General features: G+C 52.9%; 7 protein-coding genes across 7 annotated transcripts; 2 read left to right on the top strand and 5 right to left on the bottom strand.

Annotated features, from left to right (window-relative positions):
• Positions 1-1,346: 1,346 nt before the first annotated feature.
• On the top strand, positions 1,347-1,673 carry AYO20_01832 (hypothetical protein; the record flags this gene model as incomplete). Its single annotated transcript, XM_022640138.1, has 1 exon — positions 1,347-1,673. The coding sequence occupies one exon, from the start codon at positions 1,347-1,349 to the stop codon at positions 1,671-1,673; it is 327 nt and encodes a 108-aa protein (XP_022504093.1).
• Positions 1,674-1,990: 317 nt separating this feature from the next.
• Positions 1,991-3,570, bottom strand: AYO20_01831 (hypothetical protein; the record flags this gene model as incomplete). Its single annotated transcript, XM_022640137.1, has 3 exons — positions 1,991-2,611; positions 2,675-2,948; positions 3,020-3,570. The coding sequence occupies 3 exons, from the start codon at positions 3,568-3,570 to the stop codon at positions 1,991-1,993; spliced, it is 1,446 nt and encodes a 481-aa protein (XP_022504092.1).
• Positions 3,571-4,642: 1,072 nt separating this feature from the next.
• On the bottom strand, positions 4,643-6,462 carry AYO20_01830 (hypothetical protein; the record flags this gene model as incomplete). The annotated part of the gene is made up of 4 exons (XM_022640136.1): positions 4,643-6,085; positions 6,143-6,283; positions 6,348-6,407; positions 6,460-6,462. The coding sequence occupies 4 exons, from the start codon at positions 6,460-6,462 to the stop codon at positions 4,643-4,645; spliced, it is 1,647 nt and encodes a 548-aa protein (XP_022504091.1).
• A 287-nt stretch (positions 6,463-6,749) lies between these two features.
• On the bottom strand, positions 6,750-8,244 carry AYO20_01829 (hypothetical protein; the record flags this gene model as incomplete). Its single annotated transcript, XM_022640135.1, has 4 exons — positions 6,750-7,551; positions 7,602-7,710; positions 7,768-7,906; positions 7,975-8,244. 4 exons carry the CDS (start codon positions 8,242-8,244, stop codon positions 6,750-6,752), a joined length of 1,320 nt encoding a protein of 439 aa, XP_022504090.1.
• A 613-nt stretch (positions 8,245-8,857) lies between these two features.
• Positions 8,858-11,673, top strand: AYO20_01828 (hypothetical protein; the record flags this gene model as incomplete). The annotated part of the gene is made up of 4 exons (XM_022640134.1): positions 8,858-9,101; positions 9,170-9,456; positions 9,936-10,148; positions 10,204-11,673. 4 exons carry the CDS (start codon positions 8,858-8,860, stop codon positions 11,671-11,673), a joined length of 2,214 nt encoding a protein of 737 aa, XP_022504089.1.
• A 343-nt stretch (positions 11,674-12,016) lies between these two features.
• On the bottom strand, positions 12,017-14,065 carry AYO20_01827 (hypothetical protein; the record flags this gene model as incomplete). Its single annotated transcript, XM_022640133.1, has 1 exon — positions 12,017-14,065. The coding sequence occupies one exon, from the start codon at positions 14,063-14,065 to the stop codon at positions 12,017-12,019; it is 2,049 nt and encodes a 682-aa protein (XP_022504088.1).
• Positions 14,066-16,496: 2,431 nt separating this feature from the next.
• AYO20_01826 (hypothetical protein) lies at positions 16,497-18,818 on the bottom strand (the record flags this gene model as incomplete). Its single annotated transcript, XM_022640132.1, has 1 exon — positions 16,497-18,818. One exon carries the CDS (start codon positions 18,816-18,818, stop codon positions 16,497-16,499), a length of 2,322 nt encoding a protein of 773 aa, XP_022504087.1.
• Positions 18,819-19,146: the final 328 nt, after the last annotated feature.

Genomic DNA, 19,146 nt, shown 5'->3' with positions numbered 1-19,146 from the left:
AAGCGCGATACAACAGAGTATGGGCATTGGGCGAGTTATATAGTAGGAATCTTTGAATCCTATAGTTGGTGTACAGCCCTATGGCTCATGCTTGAAAGGGTGCACCCATCCTTGGGTCGTGGTATTTCCAGTCATCTTGACAGAGCAGAGATAAAGAGCGAGGTGATCAGCTTCGACGTAACGTGGTAGCAGCCACATAACGCAGTAACGTGCGAACCATTGGTCTCAAGAATTGAGGAAACTCACAACAATAGAAGAAGTGAGCGTGCAATGACAAGAACTAGGCAACTTTCTTCAGTCTCGAACCCCTTGTTAGACAACGGGGCCCCAGCAGAAAACCTTCTCCAATCTCATGCTCGGTGAGAACTGTCGGAACCGCATACTCAACCAAGCATAAATCAGCTATCTCATCGAGATGGAGTTCATGCAGTTCATAGAGAAGCCCAAGGAGTGCCTCAAGCATAAAAGAAGTAAGAGATCGCCGATTTCTGCCTGACTGCGGGATGCAGGACTCTTGCAGGACTCCTGCCAAATCGGGGGCTCAACTGCAAGCACAGCCTGACTGAGAGCGTGCTCTGAAACAGCAAGATGTGGAGCCATAGGTCTATGTGCTTCAGTTTCTTTACCGTGGTACGTTCACAAAATGGTAGACGAGTCACAGGCGCAGAGTTTTAAAGCAATCAAACCTCTCGAGGACAATTCAGATGGCAGAAGGAAGGGGATGGATCTTGATAGCAGAAGAGGACTCGGACAGCAGAAGGGTCTTCGGATGCTTGGCACTATGATGCACGTGGCTGGTCGCGGCGAGAATTCCACGTGACCACGTGGCGGACATGAAAGGTGTTCTATCACGTCATTTGAAATCTGCCCCTCAATCGTGCTGTCGCGGCTTCTGTCTCCGATCTATGCCATGTCGCGAGGCAGCTTTCGCTGTACAGATTCAAATATCCTCATGGCCACAATCGGAGCCTTGGACAGCATTTACCACAGGGCGGGCAATCGCCAGCCAAAAGCTTAACAGGTAAACCCATTCTCAGGCCGTCCAGTCGGATCCGTCTTCTTGAGGTCATCGACCAGATGGAAGACGTCAGGACGAGGAACGACGGTTCAGGTTCACATGTGAGTTCGACTTTCAGAACAAGGCCAGTGTTTTGGACAGTTCATAACCCTTTACATCCCCTATCGAGTTTTCCATACCCAGTGGGAGTGGAAGGAGAATATCGAAAGAGCAGCGAACTGTTCTCCTGTCCATCTATCTATACGTCCATCCTCATCCCCATCCGGCTACTTGCATTTTTCGTATCGACTCGTATCAACACGGCCTGCCAGCCTACCCTCCAACGAAAATGGCTCGTGACCCATCTCTCAAAGACGCCGTTAAATCCAATCCCACGGCCCTGGGCGACCCGGTCTCCCTCAAGGCCGAACAATCAGACACCTCGCCCACAGAGCAAAAAGACCAGGGCGGCAGCACCCAGAGCCTCAAGCAGCGTGCGGAGCAGGATCTGAACGAGGCAAAAAAAGGGAATCGCTCAATGTTGGGCGATCCCGTCAGTCTCAAGGCCGAGACGTCGGATAGGGATCCGGTCAGCGATGAGGACGGGAATGAGGACGGGACGGGTAGGATTGGTGCGACGGCAGGGAGGGGGAGGAGGGCGGATTCGAAATTATGAAGTGGCCTCGAGACTCGCTTGTGCCGTGCTGGGAGGTGCAATCAATTGGTAGCACATAATTCATGTCCACTACCCTGCCTAGGTCGACTTCTCAGAATGTCATTCTCCTCCTAATAAACAGAGGTATGAAGCTGCAAGAATGTACGAACGGGAAGCGAGTATTCTGAGCATTTCATTCTGTCATTCTTCGTTGGCCTTTATTTCAGAAGGTAGGTAGGTGTCTATCTGTCCATCTCATTTATAAAAGGCTGTGCTCTTCCCCCTCGGGCATCCCCTACCCTAACTGCTCGTTAAATTTCCTTTTTCTCTGTCGCAACCTACACGTCCTTCGCCGTCGTGATGGCCTTGACGTTGGCGTAGGCCAAAATACCCAAGGTGCCGAACTCGGTGCCGATACCACTCTCCTTGACACCGCCGAACTGAGCCTCAGGCCCGGATCCGGGGGGCGTGTTGATCCAGACGGACCCGGCGTCCAGCTTGTCGGCGACTTCCTGCAGCTTCTTGGGGTCCGTGCCGAAGATGGTAGCCCCCAAACCGACCTTGAACTTGTTGGCGCGCTGGATCACCTCGTCCAGGTCGTCGTACTTCTGCACGGGCACAATGGGGCCAAAGGGCTCTTCCTTCACAATCATGCTGTCATCGGGCGGATTGTCGACGATGGTGGGCTGGATGAAGAAGCCCTGGTTGTCGGGCACGTCGCCGGACCCGAGGGCGAACTTGTAGCCGTGCTCCTTGGTGTCCTTGAAAAAGGTCTTGACCTTTTCGTACTGCATGCCGTTCTGGACGGGGCCCAGCATGACGCCTTCGTCGTTGGAGTTGCCGACTTTGAGGTTCTTGGTCGCCGTGACGAGCGCGGCCAGGAATTCGTCGTACATGGACGAATGCACATAGATGCGTTTTACGGCGATGCAGACTTGGGCAGTGTTCATAAATGCACCCTACACCAAAAAGTCAGTCCGTTGTGAACAAGAATCGAACAAGCGTTTTGGGGAATCATATACCATGGCAACCATGGGAGCCACTTTGGCAATGTTGGCGTCAGGGAGCACGATTGACGGGTCATTGCCGCCCATCTCCAAGGTGACACGCTTGACCGTCTTCGCTGCACCGGCCATGACTTTCTTGCCGGTGGCGATTGAGCCGGTGAAGCTGATCTTGTGGATGTCAGGATGTTCGACGAGGGCCGGGCCGAGTTTGTCGTCGCCGCCCAGCGCCTGGACGAGGCCGGGAGGGAAGACCTGGTTGGCGACTTCAACCATCTTCAGAGCGGTGTACCTGTTGTCCTCAACGTCAGCTCTTGACAAGGCTGGACGGAAAATCGAGACATCTAATGTCGTGGGACCTACGGAGTAAAAGGACTAGGCTTCACGATGACGGCGTTTCCCATCAGCACGGCCGGCAATACCTTGCCCAGACTGAGCACTAGAGGGAAATTCCAGGGGCAAATGGCCGCTGCGACACCCAACGGGACAAACTTGTGGACGACGGTTTTAGTGGGAAGGTCTTCCGTTTCACCCTTGGGCTCCTTCAACTTCATATGCCAGTCGATGTAGGCAGAGCAGGCCTGCACCTCGTAGGCACCAATACCCCGTGGCTTACCCGTCTCCTTGAGGAGCAGGTTGGTGAACTCCTCCTGATAGACCTCGAAGGCTTCCTTGAGGCGGGCAAGGCGTTCGACACGGTATTCCCATGTCGTGTTCTTCCACTCGGCAAACGCCTTGTTGGCGGCGGCAACAGCATCCTCAATGTCCTCGGGGGTAGCCACAGGGACGTCCCAGTTGGGCTGCTTGGTGGTCGGGTCGATACCCTGGTACTTTGTTTTTGAGCTGCGAAGTTGACCGTTGATGACATTGGAGAAGGTGTCGAAGGAGATGGTATCTACTTTAGAGGGAGCCATGGTGGGCGCGAGACTGACAATTGGATCTTGATCTGCTTTGGTCTTTTCCTTGCGGACTGCGAGGCGAGTGGGTAGAGAGAAGAGCGGCAGAAACAGAGGCAGAGCGGGTGGTTTTTCACCTTCCCCTCCTGGCCCAACTCACCTTTTTTTTATTCCTGCAGTCGACCGGTGCTTATCTTGTCCATGTCAGAAATCTTCCCCGTGCCACCTCTTTCAGAGTCCGTTCGCCCCCGTTCACGCCTCCCAAATATCACCCATGCCCCGCACGCGGCCGCTCGATGTTGGGTCCATACTACTGGCACCTACCGAGGCAGGGAAGATGCCCCGGTACCACGGATACCCAAAGGTAGAAATGAAGGCAGAATAATGCACGAGACGAGAGTCTTGCTGGGCGCAGGGCTCGCTATGAGTGGATGGATTGCCGAGGCAGGATCAAGCAGAGTTCGCCGAGTTCGTATTCGACCCTTTCATGTGGGGACAAATTTGGGATGGAGATGGGGATATAATGCACGGCGTTAAGAAATGGGATATGTGCTCGGACGAACAACCTGCTTCATGGTGGCGGGTGTAAGGTGAAGGGTGAAGAGTGAAGGTTGACCAGTGAATGATGGCTGATACTGTGTGTGTAGCATTGTTGTGGCTATGTTCGTGGACCACTTCTACCAAGTATTACAAAACCCACGTGACTGTCTGCGAATTATGAAATCCTATGCACCATTTGCATATCTGCAGCGTAGCCATGCAGCCATGCAGCCATACAGCCAGCTTTAGCCCTCGCTCGTGAATTTTGTTCATGATCCCCAGGTCAGTAATGTCATATCATACACAAAACCTTTCTCGGGCAAATCTCTCCATGGCAGACTGCCTCCAATCGTCACAGTGACCGGAGAGGTGTCGAATATGCCATCGCCGAAAGCTCCAAACGTCGAAAATGCCTTGCCTCGCCTTCCACCAAGAAAATGTGACTGTTGTTAAGACAAGTTTCGAGCAAACAATGTGCAGGGTACCCAGTCGATGTGGAGGAACACCTCTCCATAAGGGAACACCAATCCGGGCTCTAAAATGAGAAAAGTCAAGCTCTCTTGAGCACCACCACAAACATAGCCTTGCGTCCTTGGACATGGTCAAGATACGCCTCTAATTCATCATCTTCCTCAATGAGATAGGAAATCTCCTTGCCTGCGCCATCTTTGTCGATACCATTGATCTGCTCCGCTTTTGCATGGGGATACATTTCTTCGAGCATGGCATGAAGCTCCTGAACAGTTTGACCATTGAAAGACCCGAGCGAGAGTTTCGTGCTCGTGTACATGGTCGAGTTGGGATGTGGACGGATAAATACCGGCGTTCGCCTCGAGACTTGTGGGGTGCCTAGATGGTCCGCCACCTGCAACAAGTTGGGGTCGATTTGCAGGTCGGACAGATCATTCTGCGGTGCCGGGGGCGGTGCTTCACCAAATGGATTTGCAGGCAGGGCGTCTCGATATGCGCTAGTGGCAGAGGCTGGTGCGGGAGCGACTGGTGGCGAGGGTGGTAGAGGTGCAGTGTCTGCAGTGTCTGCTGCTGGCGTCAAGGGTTGAACGGACTTTTTCCTAAAAGTGCCCTTCTTCTTTGCCCGGTCATCTCGCACGCGTTTCATCACATCTCGACACAACAGCTCCATGGCCGCTAGCTTTCGGTTATGCTCGGGGTCGGCGTCGCCCGCTGCGAGGATGCTCTGGAGATATGAATTGTTGGCGACCCAACGATCCTTGAGTTCCTTCCACTTTGCCGGTCCCATCTCGAGCTTACTGGTGTAATACTCCGACTCGAGGATCTCGTAGAACTCGCCACGAATCTGTCGACTTTGATCAGGGTTCAATCCTAGCACCTTCTTAGACTCCAGGATGGTCAATCTACGACCCAGCGTCCGGATGCGCTTCGTAACATCGGTGCAGATGACGTCCAGGGCAAGTTCTTTGGGTTGAAGATTGCTGGTGTCCTGCCACATCACGGCCTGTAACAGGGTATTCTCACGAACCAGGCGATCCTTGACGGCTTGCCACTTCTCCGCCCCAGCAACCGTCTTTTGCATGATTTGCTCCTCCTCACAAATCCCTTGGAATTGATCGCGAATGGCACGGTACTGTCTCGCATCGAGATTCAATATCTTTCGGCTTTCCTCAAGCGTAGTCTCGGAGGGGAAACGTGGTGGCATGCCCGCGGGATCAGGTGGCAGACCTGCATACCCTTTGGTTCGACGACGGCGTTTCTTGTCTCTCCAGCGTTGGTCGCTGATGGCTTGAAGTTCTTGAAGTCTTTCCTTCTGACGCTCCACAAAATCTGGTGGTGGCTCTTCGGCAACAGGTTGGTGGTCTGGTTGGGCCATGTTTTCATCATCCTTCGCAGCCTCTATTAACTGTGCTTCCGGGTCATCGCCAGGTGTCTGCTTGGCACCGTTCGGAATGCGCATGAGCCAGCGATTTTTCGCGCGCAGTCTCATCAGTTCGCGTTCCTTGATATCGTGACCCTCGGCCTGAAGAGTGTGTAGCATATTGCGTTGACTGTAGTTTGCCTCCCATAGTTGCCTCACGCGATCAACCAGATCCTCGTCGCGGAAAGATGGCTTGCGCTTCGACGGAAATCCCCATCTCTTGAATTGTGTCTGAAAGGCGCGCTTGGAGGGAGTGAAGTTGGCAGCGTCGCGCATGTACTGCATAATCTCCTCGAGGGACTGAATCTGGTTAGCCGTGCGCGACTGGGGTTGCGACGACGAGTAACGAGTTGTTTTAACGTACCTTTCTGTCCTCGATGTAGAGCTTGTAGAGTACATCTCTGTGAGGGTCCCAGCTGTAAACCTGTTCGAGAGTCAAAATCGTGCGCCCACTCTGAGACGGTGGTCAATAATACCATGATGGCTTACGCGATTCGAAAAGCGCGGTTGATGCTGCAATGCGGTCGTGTACTGGAACTATGGTGAGGCGGGACATCTCGAAGGTGCAAAACTTGAAAGGAGACGGAAGGGCGGCGGGTGGCTGGTAATATCGGAATATCTATTTTCCGAAACTCCCTGCTCTGGTTGGCTTGGCAGGGAAGCCGCAAGGCTGCCACTCTCTCAAGGCTGCCTCATCCTAGGGATGTGTCTACAATTGGCTGTTAGAACTCGGTTTCATTGGTGCCACCCTTTATTTCACTGGTTACTATGTATCCCTCGGACCAATCATCTTTTTCCATTCCTCGTCAATACCGACTCTCTCATTCCTAGATCTTTGGAGCCAACGCTGCTGCCACTCCTTCGTCATCAGCTCCCACCGAGTCACTTCAGCATCTGCAAACGAGGCTGCAGCATCAGCACACTCGCCGACTTTCAACATAGGGACCAAGTGACCACATTCCGCCAAAACGACCTCTTTGACTCGATCTTCGGCTTGACCTCCACTCCCGCCCACCCCGACACCAGTACTCGCCATCTTCTTCCGCCGAAGCTCTGGCGTTGCGAGCTCAGACTGGTCTCCGAATATGTACAAAACAGGTGGCTTCAGCTCGGGAAGTCGACGGAAGATTTCGGCGGGTTCAGGTCGATAGAAGGGATATCCCTCCTCCACATCCTCCGGATGCATATCCCCATACACCACCCGATCCCTCTCTGGTGGAATTCCGGGAGTACCGTTATATTTTGGTCTTAGATAAGAGAAGACCTCTTGAGATTTGGGTGTAGTTAAAGTCACCTGTGGTTCTTTACTCTCACTTCTCTCTGGGTAGAGTTCCGTGGGTAAGTCCCGCAGACCATATTGCACCCACTTCTCAAAGACCCTGGGATCCCAGCGCTGATAGAATTTGCTGCTCGCGAACTTTTCCCGTGCTTCTTGACGGGATGGCCAGATATCTCGACGGTAAGTGGACGGCTTAGCGAATGTTTTGCTTGGATTCTCCGTTTGTATGACCGGATCGACCAGAATGAGAGCCTGCAACAGCCTGGGGTGAAGAAGTGCAAGTTGTGCCCTACATAACAGTCAATGCCATGCACTTTCAGATTGGCGAGTAGAACATACAATTGCGACGCCCCCATGCTGTGTCCAATCCCTACGAGTGGTTGAGGCAACTCATCTTGCTTCTGGTTTATCAGAAAGAGAAGATCTCTGGCACCATCCCACCAGTTTGCTGTAACACATTAGCAATCTCCGGAGTCTTTCTAAAGAGATCAAGTCCCAGACGTACGATCATTGCCCAGAGCTTCTTCATTGAGCGTGTGACTCTGCCCCTGATGAGCCAGGTCGGCAATCCATATTCCCCGGATACCTCTTCCCAAAGATCTTAGCTTCGTATATAGATCATCAAATAGAGGCTCATATAGCTCCTAATGATAGAATTAGGCATATGAACCCTCGACTAGCACGATGAGCAGTGGAACAAGAGAGCACTAACCTTGGGAAAGCCGTTGGCATGCGCCGCGATGAACGTGATATCGTTGGGCGCCGGGTCCCTCCGCTCATGAGGAACGTATTGCTTGACAGCGAGCCTCAAGCTGTTTTCGTAGCCAACTTCTGTTCCCCTCGGCCAGTGCCGCGTATGTTGGGCCCGCACTTCGTGTTCAATCACACGAAATTGGCTCAAGCTTCGTCGGAAGCTGGAGATATTCGCTTTCAAGCATCGTCCTATGGTGGAGGAGCCACTGCCACCGCGACCAAGGGTCATAATCTCAAGTTGCTTCCGGAGTCAAGTTTCTCGACATGTTGGTTGGACATGGTATCGTCCATGACTGGGAGTCATTCAGGGATAAAGGGATGATGATCATGACCAAATCGGCTTTTCGAATGGTACGTAGCCGAAGTCCACGGCGAATTCTCGGAGAAGAATGTTTGGTCTCTGTCGCCCACAACCTCCAGCTCTCTGAAGTAACCAGCAACTCTCAAGCGTGTATGATAACAGGTTCGATCCCAGTAATCGTGATTGAAGCCTGGCTCATAAGATGATGGGACTCACAGACTTCCTCAACGGGTGATTTGATTCCCCAGTCGGAACGCCTCGTGCGTGCAATGACTCAGATTTCGGGGGCGAGAGCCTCGCTTCGACCATAGACTTCCTTCGCACCGGAAATGAGCATTGCTATCCCACGAGCTTCTATCGGTAAGAGGGACTCAATTTAACAGGGTGAGTCATTGTATGGGAGTCGGCACAAGCGGTGCTACGCCACAGCAAGACTCCTTTGACATCAGCAAGAAAGAACAAATAAAATGAGGATGGCATTACAAGATCCTCGTCCCCTTCCATCAACTACTTGATAGGCTGAGTCAAAATATTGCACCTGATGGCGGGAAGCGACCGCCTAGGGGACGCAACGCCGAGCCAATCTTCAGATTTAATAGGTCGTTTAAGAGGTGTCGCGGAGAAGCACCTCAAAGATATCGAGGAAGAAAGACTGCAAGAGGAAAAGGACCAAGTGAAGAGGACACAAGAGCTGGAGCACTATTCGAAGCACAAGAAGCAGGGGAAGCAGGGACCGCCAAATACGCCCAGCGAGGCGTCAATCCCCAAAATGAGATCAGCCCAAGGTACGGCGCGCACACATCACCCCCCACACGCCCTTCGAGAGGCTGGCATACTGACGAATGCTTCGTAGATGTCCTCAAGCGGCTCCAATGGGATACTGATCTTGACATGTCAAGATACATCATTGGCTATCTGGAACGGTTCGCCGGTATCAAGGAACTCGCCGCGACCCATTGGATCTCCGAGGTCACCGAGGAAGACTGGATTCCCCAACATCGCATCAAATACTTCAAACGGGTCTCTGAAAATGGGGTGGCTGAGATTGTCTGGGACCGCGAAAAGCGAATCGACAAGATCTTCGGCAGTGGCTTGAGAGAGGACGATGAGACGGTGGATATTAATTCCGAGGATGGCGGTGTCAGTCTCCTACCGCAATAGTCGAAGCGATCTTGTATCTGGCTTTCCGGGTGGAAGTCAATGTGTGCGCGATGGGTTGCAAGGAAAAGCGAAGCTCGCATACAGTCACCCATACATTCCGCGGTCAGTGGCAACGGGACCGGGTGCGCGCCGGATAGACCGCAGAGATTTGTCGAGGGCGATTATTCCTCGGGACAGCATGGGGGTGTGCCTTTTCAGAGTATGGTGTTGTCTCGAACAAAGGAATATTGTAGATGCGAGGCTGCAAGCTGCGCATGAGAGACGCTAAAGTGCACCGTAGAAGGCACTACGTCAAAGTATATGACTGTACGGCGCCATTCACTATTTTTTTGGTTTGCCCGTTGCGCAATGCCATATTTATTTTTGTGTCACTCTCTTTCGCCTGCATGGCTCCCTGGGACTACTGATGACCTTCTTCACTGTGTAGTACGATGCTCTCCTAACACACCTTTCGTTAGAGACTGCCCATGTCTAGGCCAGTCCTCCAAGCGGTAGTAGACCTATACCAACAGATCCAGAGACATATTTCTCCATTCAAGGTCATGGCAGAGACGGCGGCCGCTGGCGCAGGCCACATGTCGTCGCCGTCAAAGCTGACAGGCAGGGCCTTCTACGAAAGCATCGGCAGCCCAAAATACATAATGGCTCCCATGGTCGATCGGTCAGAGTTCGTCCGTTCTCCCTCCATGCTCGCCGCTTCACCAGATGTGTTGACTTGTTCTCCAGGCTTGGAGACTCCTCACGCGGTCCTACCTCGATGAAGAGCGATCAAAGTCCTTTCTAGCATATACGCCTATGCTGCACGCGAGATTGTTCCGAGAAACAGCCAGATTTCGAGACGAACACTTCCAGCCCACCAAAAGCAGTCTGGTTTCCAAGGAGAGAGCCTCAGCGTCGCTATGGCTTGATGGCAATCCGACTTTGGACCGACCGTTGTTCGTACAGTTTTGCGCGAATAAGCCCGACGATCTCCTTGAGGCGGCACAATATGTCGCCCCTTACTGTGACGCGGTTGACTTGAACTTGGGATGTCCGCAGGGCATTGCCAGGAATGGGCGCTACGGAGCTTTTCTGCAAGAAGACTGGGACACAATCTACAAGATGATTAACAAATTGCACAATGAGCTCTCAGTTCCTGTGACGGCCAAGATGAGGATACTGGACACCAAGGAGAAGACTTTGGAGTATGCCAAAATGATTCTCTCTGCCGGCGCCAGCATATTGACAGTGCACGGGAGACGGAGAGAACAGAAGGGCCACAATACCGGTCTCGCGGACTGGCAAATGATTCGATACCTCCGGGAACAGCTACCGCCAGAGACGGTCATCTTTGCGAACGGGAACATTCTGAATTCAGGCGACCTAGAATCATGCCTAGCCGCTACTGGGGCTGATGGTGTCATGAGTGCAGAAGGCAACATATGTGATCCCACAATTTTTGCCGACCCACCCAAAGAATACAACCCCCGCGAGTACTGGTACGCGCCAGATGGGAAAGGGGGATACCGTGTGGACGCCGTGTTCAGAAGATATCTTGACATCATCCATCGCCATGTCTTGGGCAGAGAACCACCCGTGCGCAAGCCTCTTTATGTCCCCGGTGATCCTGAAGAGACGCCTCAGAACACCGAAGCGGTCGATGCTGAGCTTCCACCGAGAAAAAGACAAAAACGTTTGCCCAAGCAAAGGTTTGATCCGAGTCTCAGGCCAATGCAAGGACACCTGTTTCAACTCCTTCGTCCCTTGGTTTCGACGCACACCAACATTCGAGATGCGTTGGCACAAACACGATGCGGAGACATGGATAGCTTTGAGGGGGTTCTTGCCATGGTGGAAGCGGCGGTTAAGACGGGCCTCGATGAACATACCGCATCACCAGAGGTCGAACACAGACCTGCGGCTGAAGGCGCAGTAGAGCAGCTACACGAGAAGGAACTGACGCCCACAGAGAAAACCAGAATGAAATATCGGAGGCCGTGGTGGGTCTGTCAGCCTTATGTCCGGCCGCTACCAGACGAAGCTGTCAAGCTGGGTGCCATGCAACCGGTCAAGGGGACATCCAAGGAGGGCTCGAGGGAAGTCGCAGGCAACGAGGTCGATGCGGGCCGGTCAATCGATGTCGTTGAGACACCTGATCTGCCATTGCACAGCACTACGAAAGAAGAACTCGCTAAGCCTACCTTGGTTTTCGGCTGAGCATGATTGTCTTCACAGGATGCGGTGAATTGGCTCACTGCAGCATTAATCATGTGTACAACATCTGAATTGTTCAATTATACTTGTCGACCTGGTTTCGGTACCGACAGCCAGACCTTGTACGAAATGAGCGAGTAAAATTCCAAAGAAACTCCATACAATCGATCCGAAATAAATCCAAAACAGGCAAACATCTGTGACAACAACAGATCGACTTGTCTTTATCATCTCTTACTGCCCCACGCCGGTGTGCTCGTCGATACGCAAACGGCTCTCTCTCTCGTCGTGAAATGAAATCTACACGTCAGCAAACAAGCCACTCTTCCCGTCTCCGCCTCTCAGCTCAGTCTGATAGATCCATAGGAGCATCTTGCCCATCGTCATCTGATTCTTCGGCGTCCTCGCCCGAAGAAATTTCCATGGGAACCTCCTCGCCGCCATCTGACTCTTCTTTGTCCTCGGCGTCTTCCGCGCCATCAGCGACAGCTTTGGTCTTTTTGGATGGGCCTGCGTCTTCTTCGTCAGATACGTCGGAGCGCTTGCGCTTCTTGTCGGCTTTGGTCTTTTTGGATGGGCCTGCGTCTTCGTCATCAGACACGTCGGAGCGCTTGCGCGTCTTGTCGGCCTTCAGCTCTATTTTCGCAAACCACTTCTTGTCTGCTTTGACCTTGAAGCGGTCGACAAGCTCCTTGATGCGGCATCTGCGTTGCATCAGCGCCGCTATTGTCCGGTCAACGCGTGGTTCTGTCGACCCTGCCTGAACCGTGCCAGTGAATTTCTTGTTGAACTTCTCTGCCCACTCCTCCTTCTTCTCGGTAGAGACTATCAATCTCGTCTCTTTGGACGCTTTGGTAGACTTTTTCTTCTTCTCGTTGGCGAGGTCCTCGGACAACTTGATCAGATAATCGTCCTCCTCCTTGGACCATGGTTGACCGGGATCCTGCTTGGAGGCTTTGGTTGTTCTACCAACTGCCTGTCGACGCCAATTGTTCAGCAGCTGGATATGGGACGAGTTGTTCCAGTCAAAATCTACGCGACCCGACTGAGACCGTGTCGCCTTTGGTTTTTCAAGGTCTGGCCATTGGAACTTTCCCAATTGTCTGAAGCGCTTGAAGGTATACTTACCCTTGGAGATGTGCTCGACGAGGAATTTAGCCGGATTCGGACAACCCTTGTACGCTCTTTCGACAGGATCACCATCGACGCTGATGAGGAAGCCTTCAGCACTATTGGGCTTGTTGCCCTTTCTGGGCTTCTTGGCCTTTTTGCCTTTGCCTTTGCCCTTCCCCTTCTTCTCCTCGTCCTCCTGCGTGTCGGAGACTTCTTCTGGCGTATACTGATCTGGCTCTACACCCCACTTGTCGTCCATGAAGATTGCTGCTGGAGCTTCACATTGTTCGGGCTTGGGCCATTTCAACGACATCTCGTTGACGCCAACACGGATGCCGAAGCTGATTTTATTTCCCTTGGGGTCTGCCTTGGTGGATCTTTTGACCTCCTTCTTTGACGGGTGAACTGGAGGTACTCCACGCAAAAACCAAAAGGAAATGGCCTCGATCAAATTCCAGTTCTGCTCCTGCAACAGCACACGAAGGGACCACCAATCAGGTCTCCCCGTGATGTTCATGAACTCGGCCAGCCGTTCATCTTGTTCTCTTGTGATGTCGACCTCTTCAGGGTCAACTTCTGACGGCAGATGCGTGCGCATCCGGTCATAGTCACTCAGTCTAAGGCGAATATCGTCCAACGCTGTGAAGCTGTCGATCGCCTCGCCAAGATCCCACAGATTGACGTGGAGAAGGAGGATTGCTTCTGAAGGACTCAGAGTGGTTCCGTCGTCTACCTCGGATTCAAACTGCAGACGAAGTGCCAGGGCGGCGTCCCGACGCTCTTGTTCCAAGTTGCTGTTGAAACGGGGGCCGATCTGGCTTTCGCGCATAGCCTTAAATGTTCTCTTTTTGTTGGAATTGTCACTTGTCGCCGAAGCATCAGAAGCATGAGAACCGGGAGAAGCAGCAGCAGCAGCAGCAGCAGCAGCAGGTGCGGCTTTAGGAGGAGGAGGAGGAGCTGAAGAGCCAGCAGCAGCAGCATTACTGGCGGGGGGACTTATGTCGCTTGAGCTATCGTCTTCAGAATCTTCGCTGCTGGAGTCTGAACCTTGTGGGTCATCACCCGCAAGCATCCTGGCCCTATCAGCTTGCCACAAGTTATAGGCGGCATCAGAATCCCAATTTGTGGTCTCGAGGTATCTCTCCAGCAAAGAGCGGTCGGTGACGTTGGGTCGGAGCCGGTCTCGCAGGGCGTTAACTGCTTTCCTGCGCTCGATGGATGTCAAGGCACGCGGGCCACCAGATCCGGGCGGACCTCCAGGGGGACCTGCAGGGGCGGACATTTTGTGTCTGTTATATATATCTGGCTGGTGGTAGGTAAGGTCGGGTGAAGAAGCGGTTGGACTATATTGAGATACTCAAGGGAGTGGAAGAAGTCCTTTGCAGGGTTTTAAGCACGTTCTCGCCAACCCGCCGTGTTGAAGCGATCTTTATGTGGCCCGGTACTCGATGGCCTACCCTTTGTCTTCAGACAGCGTCTTTGTGCCATCAGCTTCGCTTCTGTGACAGTGGCTTCCATATCGAAGATGCAGAACCTGACCCATGCGGCCCTTGTAAGTGTGAGTGAAGGACTGTCGATCCGTATTTTGAACTCTTTTGACAGATTCTCAGCAGATTTTCACCTACAAACCAGTCACGCACATTCTGGATGCCTACATGTACAGTCAGTACTTCCTTGACGTGTGAGATGGAACTCTCATCTCATGGCCGGGAAGAGGAGAAACGCATTCGCCGGGTTCAGGCGACGATCAAAGAAAGGGAAAGGACTGTGCTCGCTTCCCATGCACACTCCTCCCCAAGTGCTCTTTCTGCTGCGTCCGAGAGCACGAAACGGCCATTGTCGAAACCTTTTTCCCTTTCCGAAGACGGCTCGAGCTACCGGGGCGGGAGAGGACTATGGCAAGATTTTGCAACAAGAAAAAAATTCTTTGTTCGTCTGTCATCCATCCCCAATGCGGCCAGTGTGGCCAAAGTCTTGTTTCTTGGTTTCTTCTCGTGCAAAACCGCCAAAGTCCATTGTTTCTCGCTATTGTGTACTGGCTGGGAGGGGGGCGGACTCGCCGGATCCGGTCGACTCTGGTCTGCATCTCCTCCAGCTGTGTGCGGACGAGCTGTTGGGTTGAAGTGTCTGTCTGTCTCGAGACGCATCCCCGCCCCATTCCGCTGGCTACCGGGGCGCCAGCAGCATGTAGCCCTGCGCACGAGCGCTCGATTGCACATTTCGTAGATGACCCGACATTGTCCCCCGTCGCGCCACGTAAATAATACGTGTGCGAGCTCAGAGCTTAGTTTTCCTGCCTCTCTCCTTTCCACCCCGGCAGGCGTGGCTGTTGATACTTTTTTTCGAGAGAACCCATTTTTTTTTTTTGGATACTCGTGCAATCCATGTAAGAAGGAGGGCAGTTCTGCAAAATGTATCTCAAAATGAAATAGCTGGTGTCGGGGCTGCGGGGTTAGTGATGCGATGCGATGCGTCAGTCGATGGATCTTATGGACGAGGCTGACTGTGACAAGCCCCCCCTTTTTCCTTCTCAGAAGGTCGAGGCTTTGGAGCTCGCGAGTCAGTCAGTGCCGAGAAAATTTACTCTACACCGTCTTTTCAACCACATGTCCATGCTGGCAACCTGGCCAAATACACACACATACATCCATGCCGCTGGGGTATGTGCTGTACCTCGTACACACTAGGCTGACTAGGTAGATACCTATCTGATAATTAGCATGGCAGAGGGATCTCTTAGTTGATCTATTTCCCATGGTACCACTACAACACAATTTCCTAGGATCCCGCTCCGTCCCTCCCTCCCACTCGCCAGGTGAGTGAATGACCATGAGTGCCCACTATCTACTGCCCACTGCCCACTTATTACGTTCCGTCCGCTGCGAACAGTGGCTCGAAAAGCCGTCTCTGGAATCTAACAAAGTAGATGGGGTACACGATATACCGAGTCTTTGTGCGTTTTTCTCATTGTCCTCGGGTAAGGGCCGCAAACGGCGAGCACGTAGCATTAGCCTGACCGTGATCGTGATCGTGGCCGTGGCCGTGACCGGACGTCCAAGGATCGGCATTTTCTTCAGGACCCGGTTGGGATCGAGGAGCAGCAGGGGCGAGGCCAGGTAGATAGGCATCTGTTTGGTTAATCAGATAGTCAGTCGGTGGGAGACAGACAGTTCAAGGCAATGCTAGTCTCGGGGAAAGTAAAGGTGCGACGGTGCGACGGTGCGATGGAGTTACAGGGACTGGCATCGATAGGAGACAGAAGACAAATGATATGATACGATAAACTACCCAGCACATCTATCCATCCATCCATCCATCTATCTACCTGACTATCTACCAACCTTGACCATCAAGCGCATTCGAGCTCGCAATAGATTGGCAGGTTTCTTCTTTGCTCTCTCTTTTTTCCCCCCACCAAAGTGGTGGTAAGATTTGGCAGAAAACAAGCAAACACAAAGCAAAATGTGCCACGGAAACGATTCACAGGAAGTCGGTATCGTAGTCCCCCATTCGTACCATCATTGGGTAATGAATGACCTCTCACATTCTCTCTTGCGTCAATACTTGGACTTAGACTCCGGGCAGATGTTCCCAGCTCGATTGTCAACCAATTAACCAAAACCCTGTCAGAGATTCGGGGCATGGGGGATGTAACAATAACAAAAACAACAACAAAATCGTCATTGTCATCGTCATTGTCATCGTCATCGCCATCATGCTCCATACAGGTCCGAGTCCTCTTCGTCTCCTTCTTCGTCTTGAGTGTTAGGAGGCTGGTACATGGTGTTGCCCCCGTACATGGTGTTGGCGCTCGGGTCGGCGCCGCTACCACTCCGGGGTTCAGCATTGGCTTCAGCGTTGGCATTAGCGTTGGCTTCAGGTTGAAGAGCAGTCTGGGACCCGCCAGTGCCAATCTGTATTTGATTATCAGCTTGACCTTGGTCGGCGCCACTGTTCGCAGTGCCCCCGGCCCTTTCCAGCTCAAAGTCCGAGTCCGAGTCACTTTTCAAGTAATCCTCGTCGTCGACGTTCGTGAACTTGGCCTTATCGGGCTTCAACATAAAGTGTTTGGCGTAGGCGGCGATTCGGCACCGGTGCTGCCTGATCTCGTGGTGGCTCCGCGGCGGCCGAGGCACGTCGCTCACTCGACTCATGTCCTTTGTTATTGACTGGAAAGTCGCGCTCTTGTATATGGTCTTCGAAAAGAATCGCTTGCCCGAGAAAGCGGCATTGAAACGCTCCACGAGATCCTCACAATCGCCAGAGGTCAACGGGATGGGGAAATTGTTGCCGCTTTCAAACTGCTCTTTGGTCCGTTCGTATGCTTCATTCGGTGGGTTCCCGGTCTGCTTAGGGGAGCTTTCTTCTAGACCTGCTCTTTCATAGAACTTCTTCTCAATCCGCGAGCCTTCTTGTTCCACGAGCCATTGCTCCTCGTACTTGTTGAATGGTCCACCGTTAGGTTCGCCCCTACCGATCCCTGTGATTTGGACAAACCGGTCGTTTCGCCAGCGGTTCAGTTGCGCAATGTGTCGCTTGTTGTGCCAATCAAACTCCACCTCCTCCACCTCGTCATCATCCAGGTCATCCCACCGAAAGGGTACATTCCTTCGTCCCGAGCCCCTGGACTGCCCTTGGAACCGTTCGAACTTGTATTTGCCCTTCTTGATATATTCGACATACAGCTTGGTCCGATCTGGACAGTGGACGACTGCTGGACGGCGATCAAGGTCGATGAGGGCTCCACGAGGATTGCCTGTCGCGCCACGGTTCCCGCTGATATAATCGCGGCCCGGGACATCATCATCCTCATCCTCGTCATCACTGTTACTTTTGCCGACGTCGCCGTCGTCTTCGTATTCTTCACGGATCCAATACCGTGCCGGACCCCGACCTCGGACTCGGATCGTCGGCTTTCTTGGAGTCTCTGATGGATCTTGCCCTGAGTCTTCAGGCCTCGAATTGGATTCGTTCTGGGGGCCTGGTCTGGACTGCACTTCCGACTCCATTTCATCCACGGCGTTCTTCGGTCGCTTTTTCAATGTAGAGGGAGGTGAGCTGAGCACGTTCGAAAGCTCCTCGGGTTGGCCTCCTGAGATGGCAGTCTCTGGGTTACTGGTCTCCAGGTCGCTATGGTTGGCATCGCGCTTGCGCTTCTTGGTCAGCCACTGATTAAATTTATCGCTGTCGTGGTCAAAAAATATAAAGCGGGTCCCTTGGATCTGAGGGGGACGATTGGCATTGACAGCCCGCAGGCCATCATCGGCTTCTTTTTTATCCTCTGGGTCGAAAGGTGGGAATGTCACGTGAACCTTCCCAGCCGTCATCCACGCTTCGATGGCGGCCGCAACATCCCAGTTGTGATTGTTGAGCAGTTGCCGGGCCGAATGAACGCTGTTAGTGGCCGAGATATTCAAGAACAAAGCGAGCCTCTGATCCAAGGCCAACTGACTGTCTGCGGGCTGGCGTAGCCGGGCAGCCTCATCTTCGAAATCGTCGTAGTTTCCGTCGCGTTCGGCAATTGCTTCAGCTATATCCTCCGGGACGAAGTTGTAGGCGTAATGTAACAGCATCATTTCGAGGTTGCCAGTTGTCCGTTTCGGGTCACCTCTCCGCAGCGCACTCTGCATCTCGTGTACCTGGTGAAGTCGCTCTCGTTCAACGGTTGTCCGATTGCGGATGTGTGGCCCAGTCGTCGCAGAGGGTGGGGTAATTGCTCCCTGTTTGAAACCCTTCCACCGATATGCCGCCACGGCACGGTTGACATCCCACCCGTTGTTCTTCAGGCATGTTCGCACAACATCTCGTGACAACATATGAGGATAAGCAGCCTGGTGTCTGAAAGCTGTCATGCGCGCTTCTTCTTGCACCTCGCCTTCCGGTTCGGGAGGAGTGGATGGCTTCTCTTGGAAGGCAAGGCTACGAATGACTGGCAACTGCGCAGGTGGATGTGTCCCAGCTTGACTGGCAGATGGCCCGGACGATGTTCCAGAGCCAAGGCCACTTGGACCCGGGGTACCTTGACTTGGGTTCATGCTTGCAGGTTAGAAATCCCTGTAGAGTTGAGACAGAGAAGACGAGACGAGGGGCCTCTTCAGAAGACCTGAGGAGAGCTCCCTATTTAGGGTCTCCATCATGCAAAATCCTCGTCGCATCAACAGCCGCAAGCGGATGTATCGAGGACGAAACGTATAGCAGGTCTTTGTGCAGGCAAAAGCGGGTTGCAGCTCGTTTGGGACGAGGTCTGCGAGGACAAAGAGCATTGACACAATAGCCGGGTTCGAAGTCGACAGCAATAAGCATGACTCCAGGTAGATCATCGCTATTGATGTTCTAAAATGTACATCGCAACATGGCACTGCA

The sequence above is a fragment of the Fonsecaea nubica genome, assembly GCF_001646965.1.
Source record: "Fonsecaea nubica strain CBS 269.64 chromosome Unknown Scaff7, whole genome shotgun sequence".
Taxonomy (NCBI): Eukaryota; Fungi; Ascomycota; class Eurotiomycetes; order Chaetothyriales; family Herpotrichiellaceae; genus Fonsecaea; species Fonsecaea nubica.
Note: the sequence above shows the minus strand (reverse complement) of the source record. Positions and strands in the feature narration are given on the sequence as shown.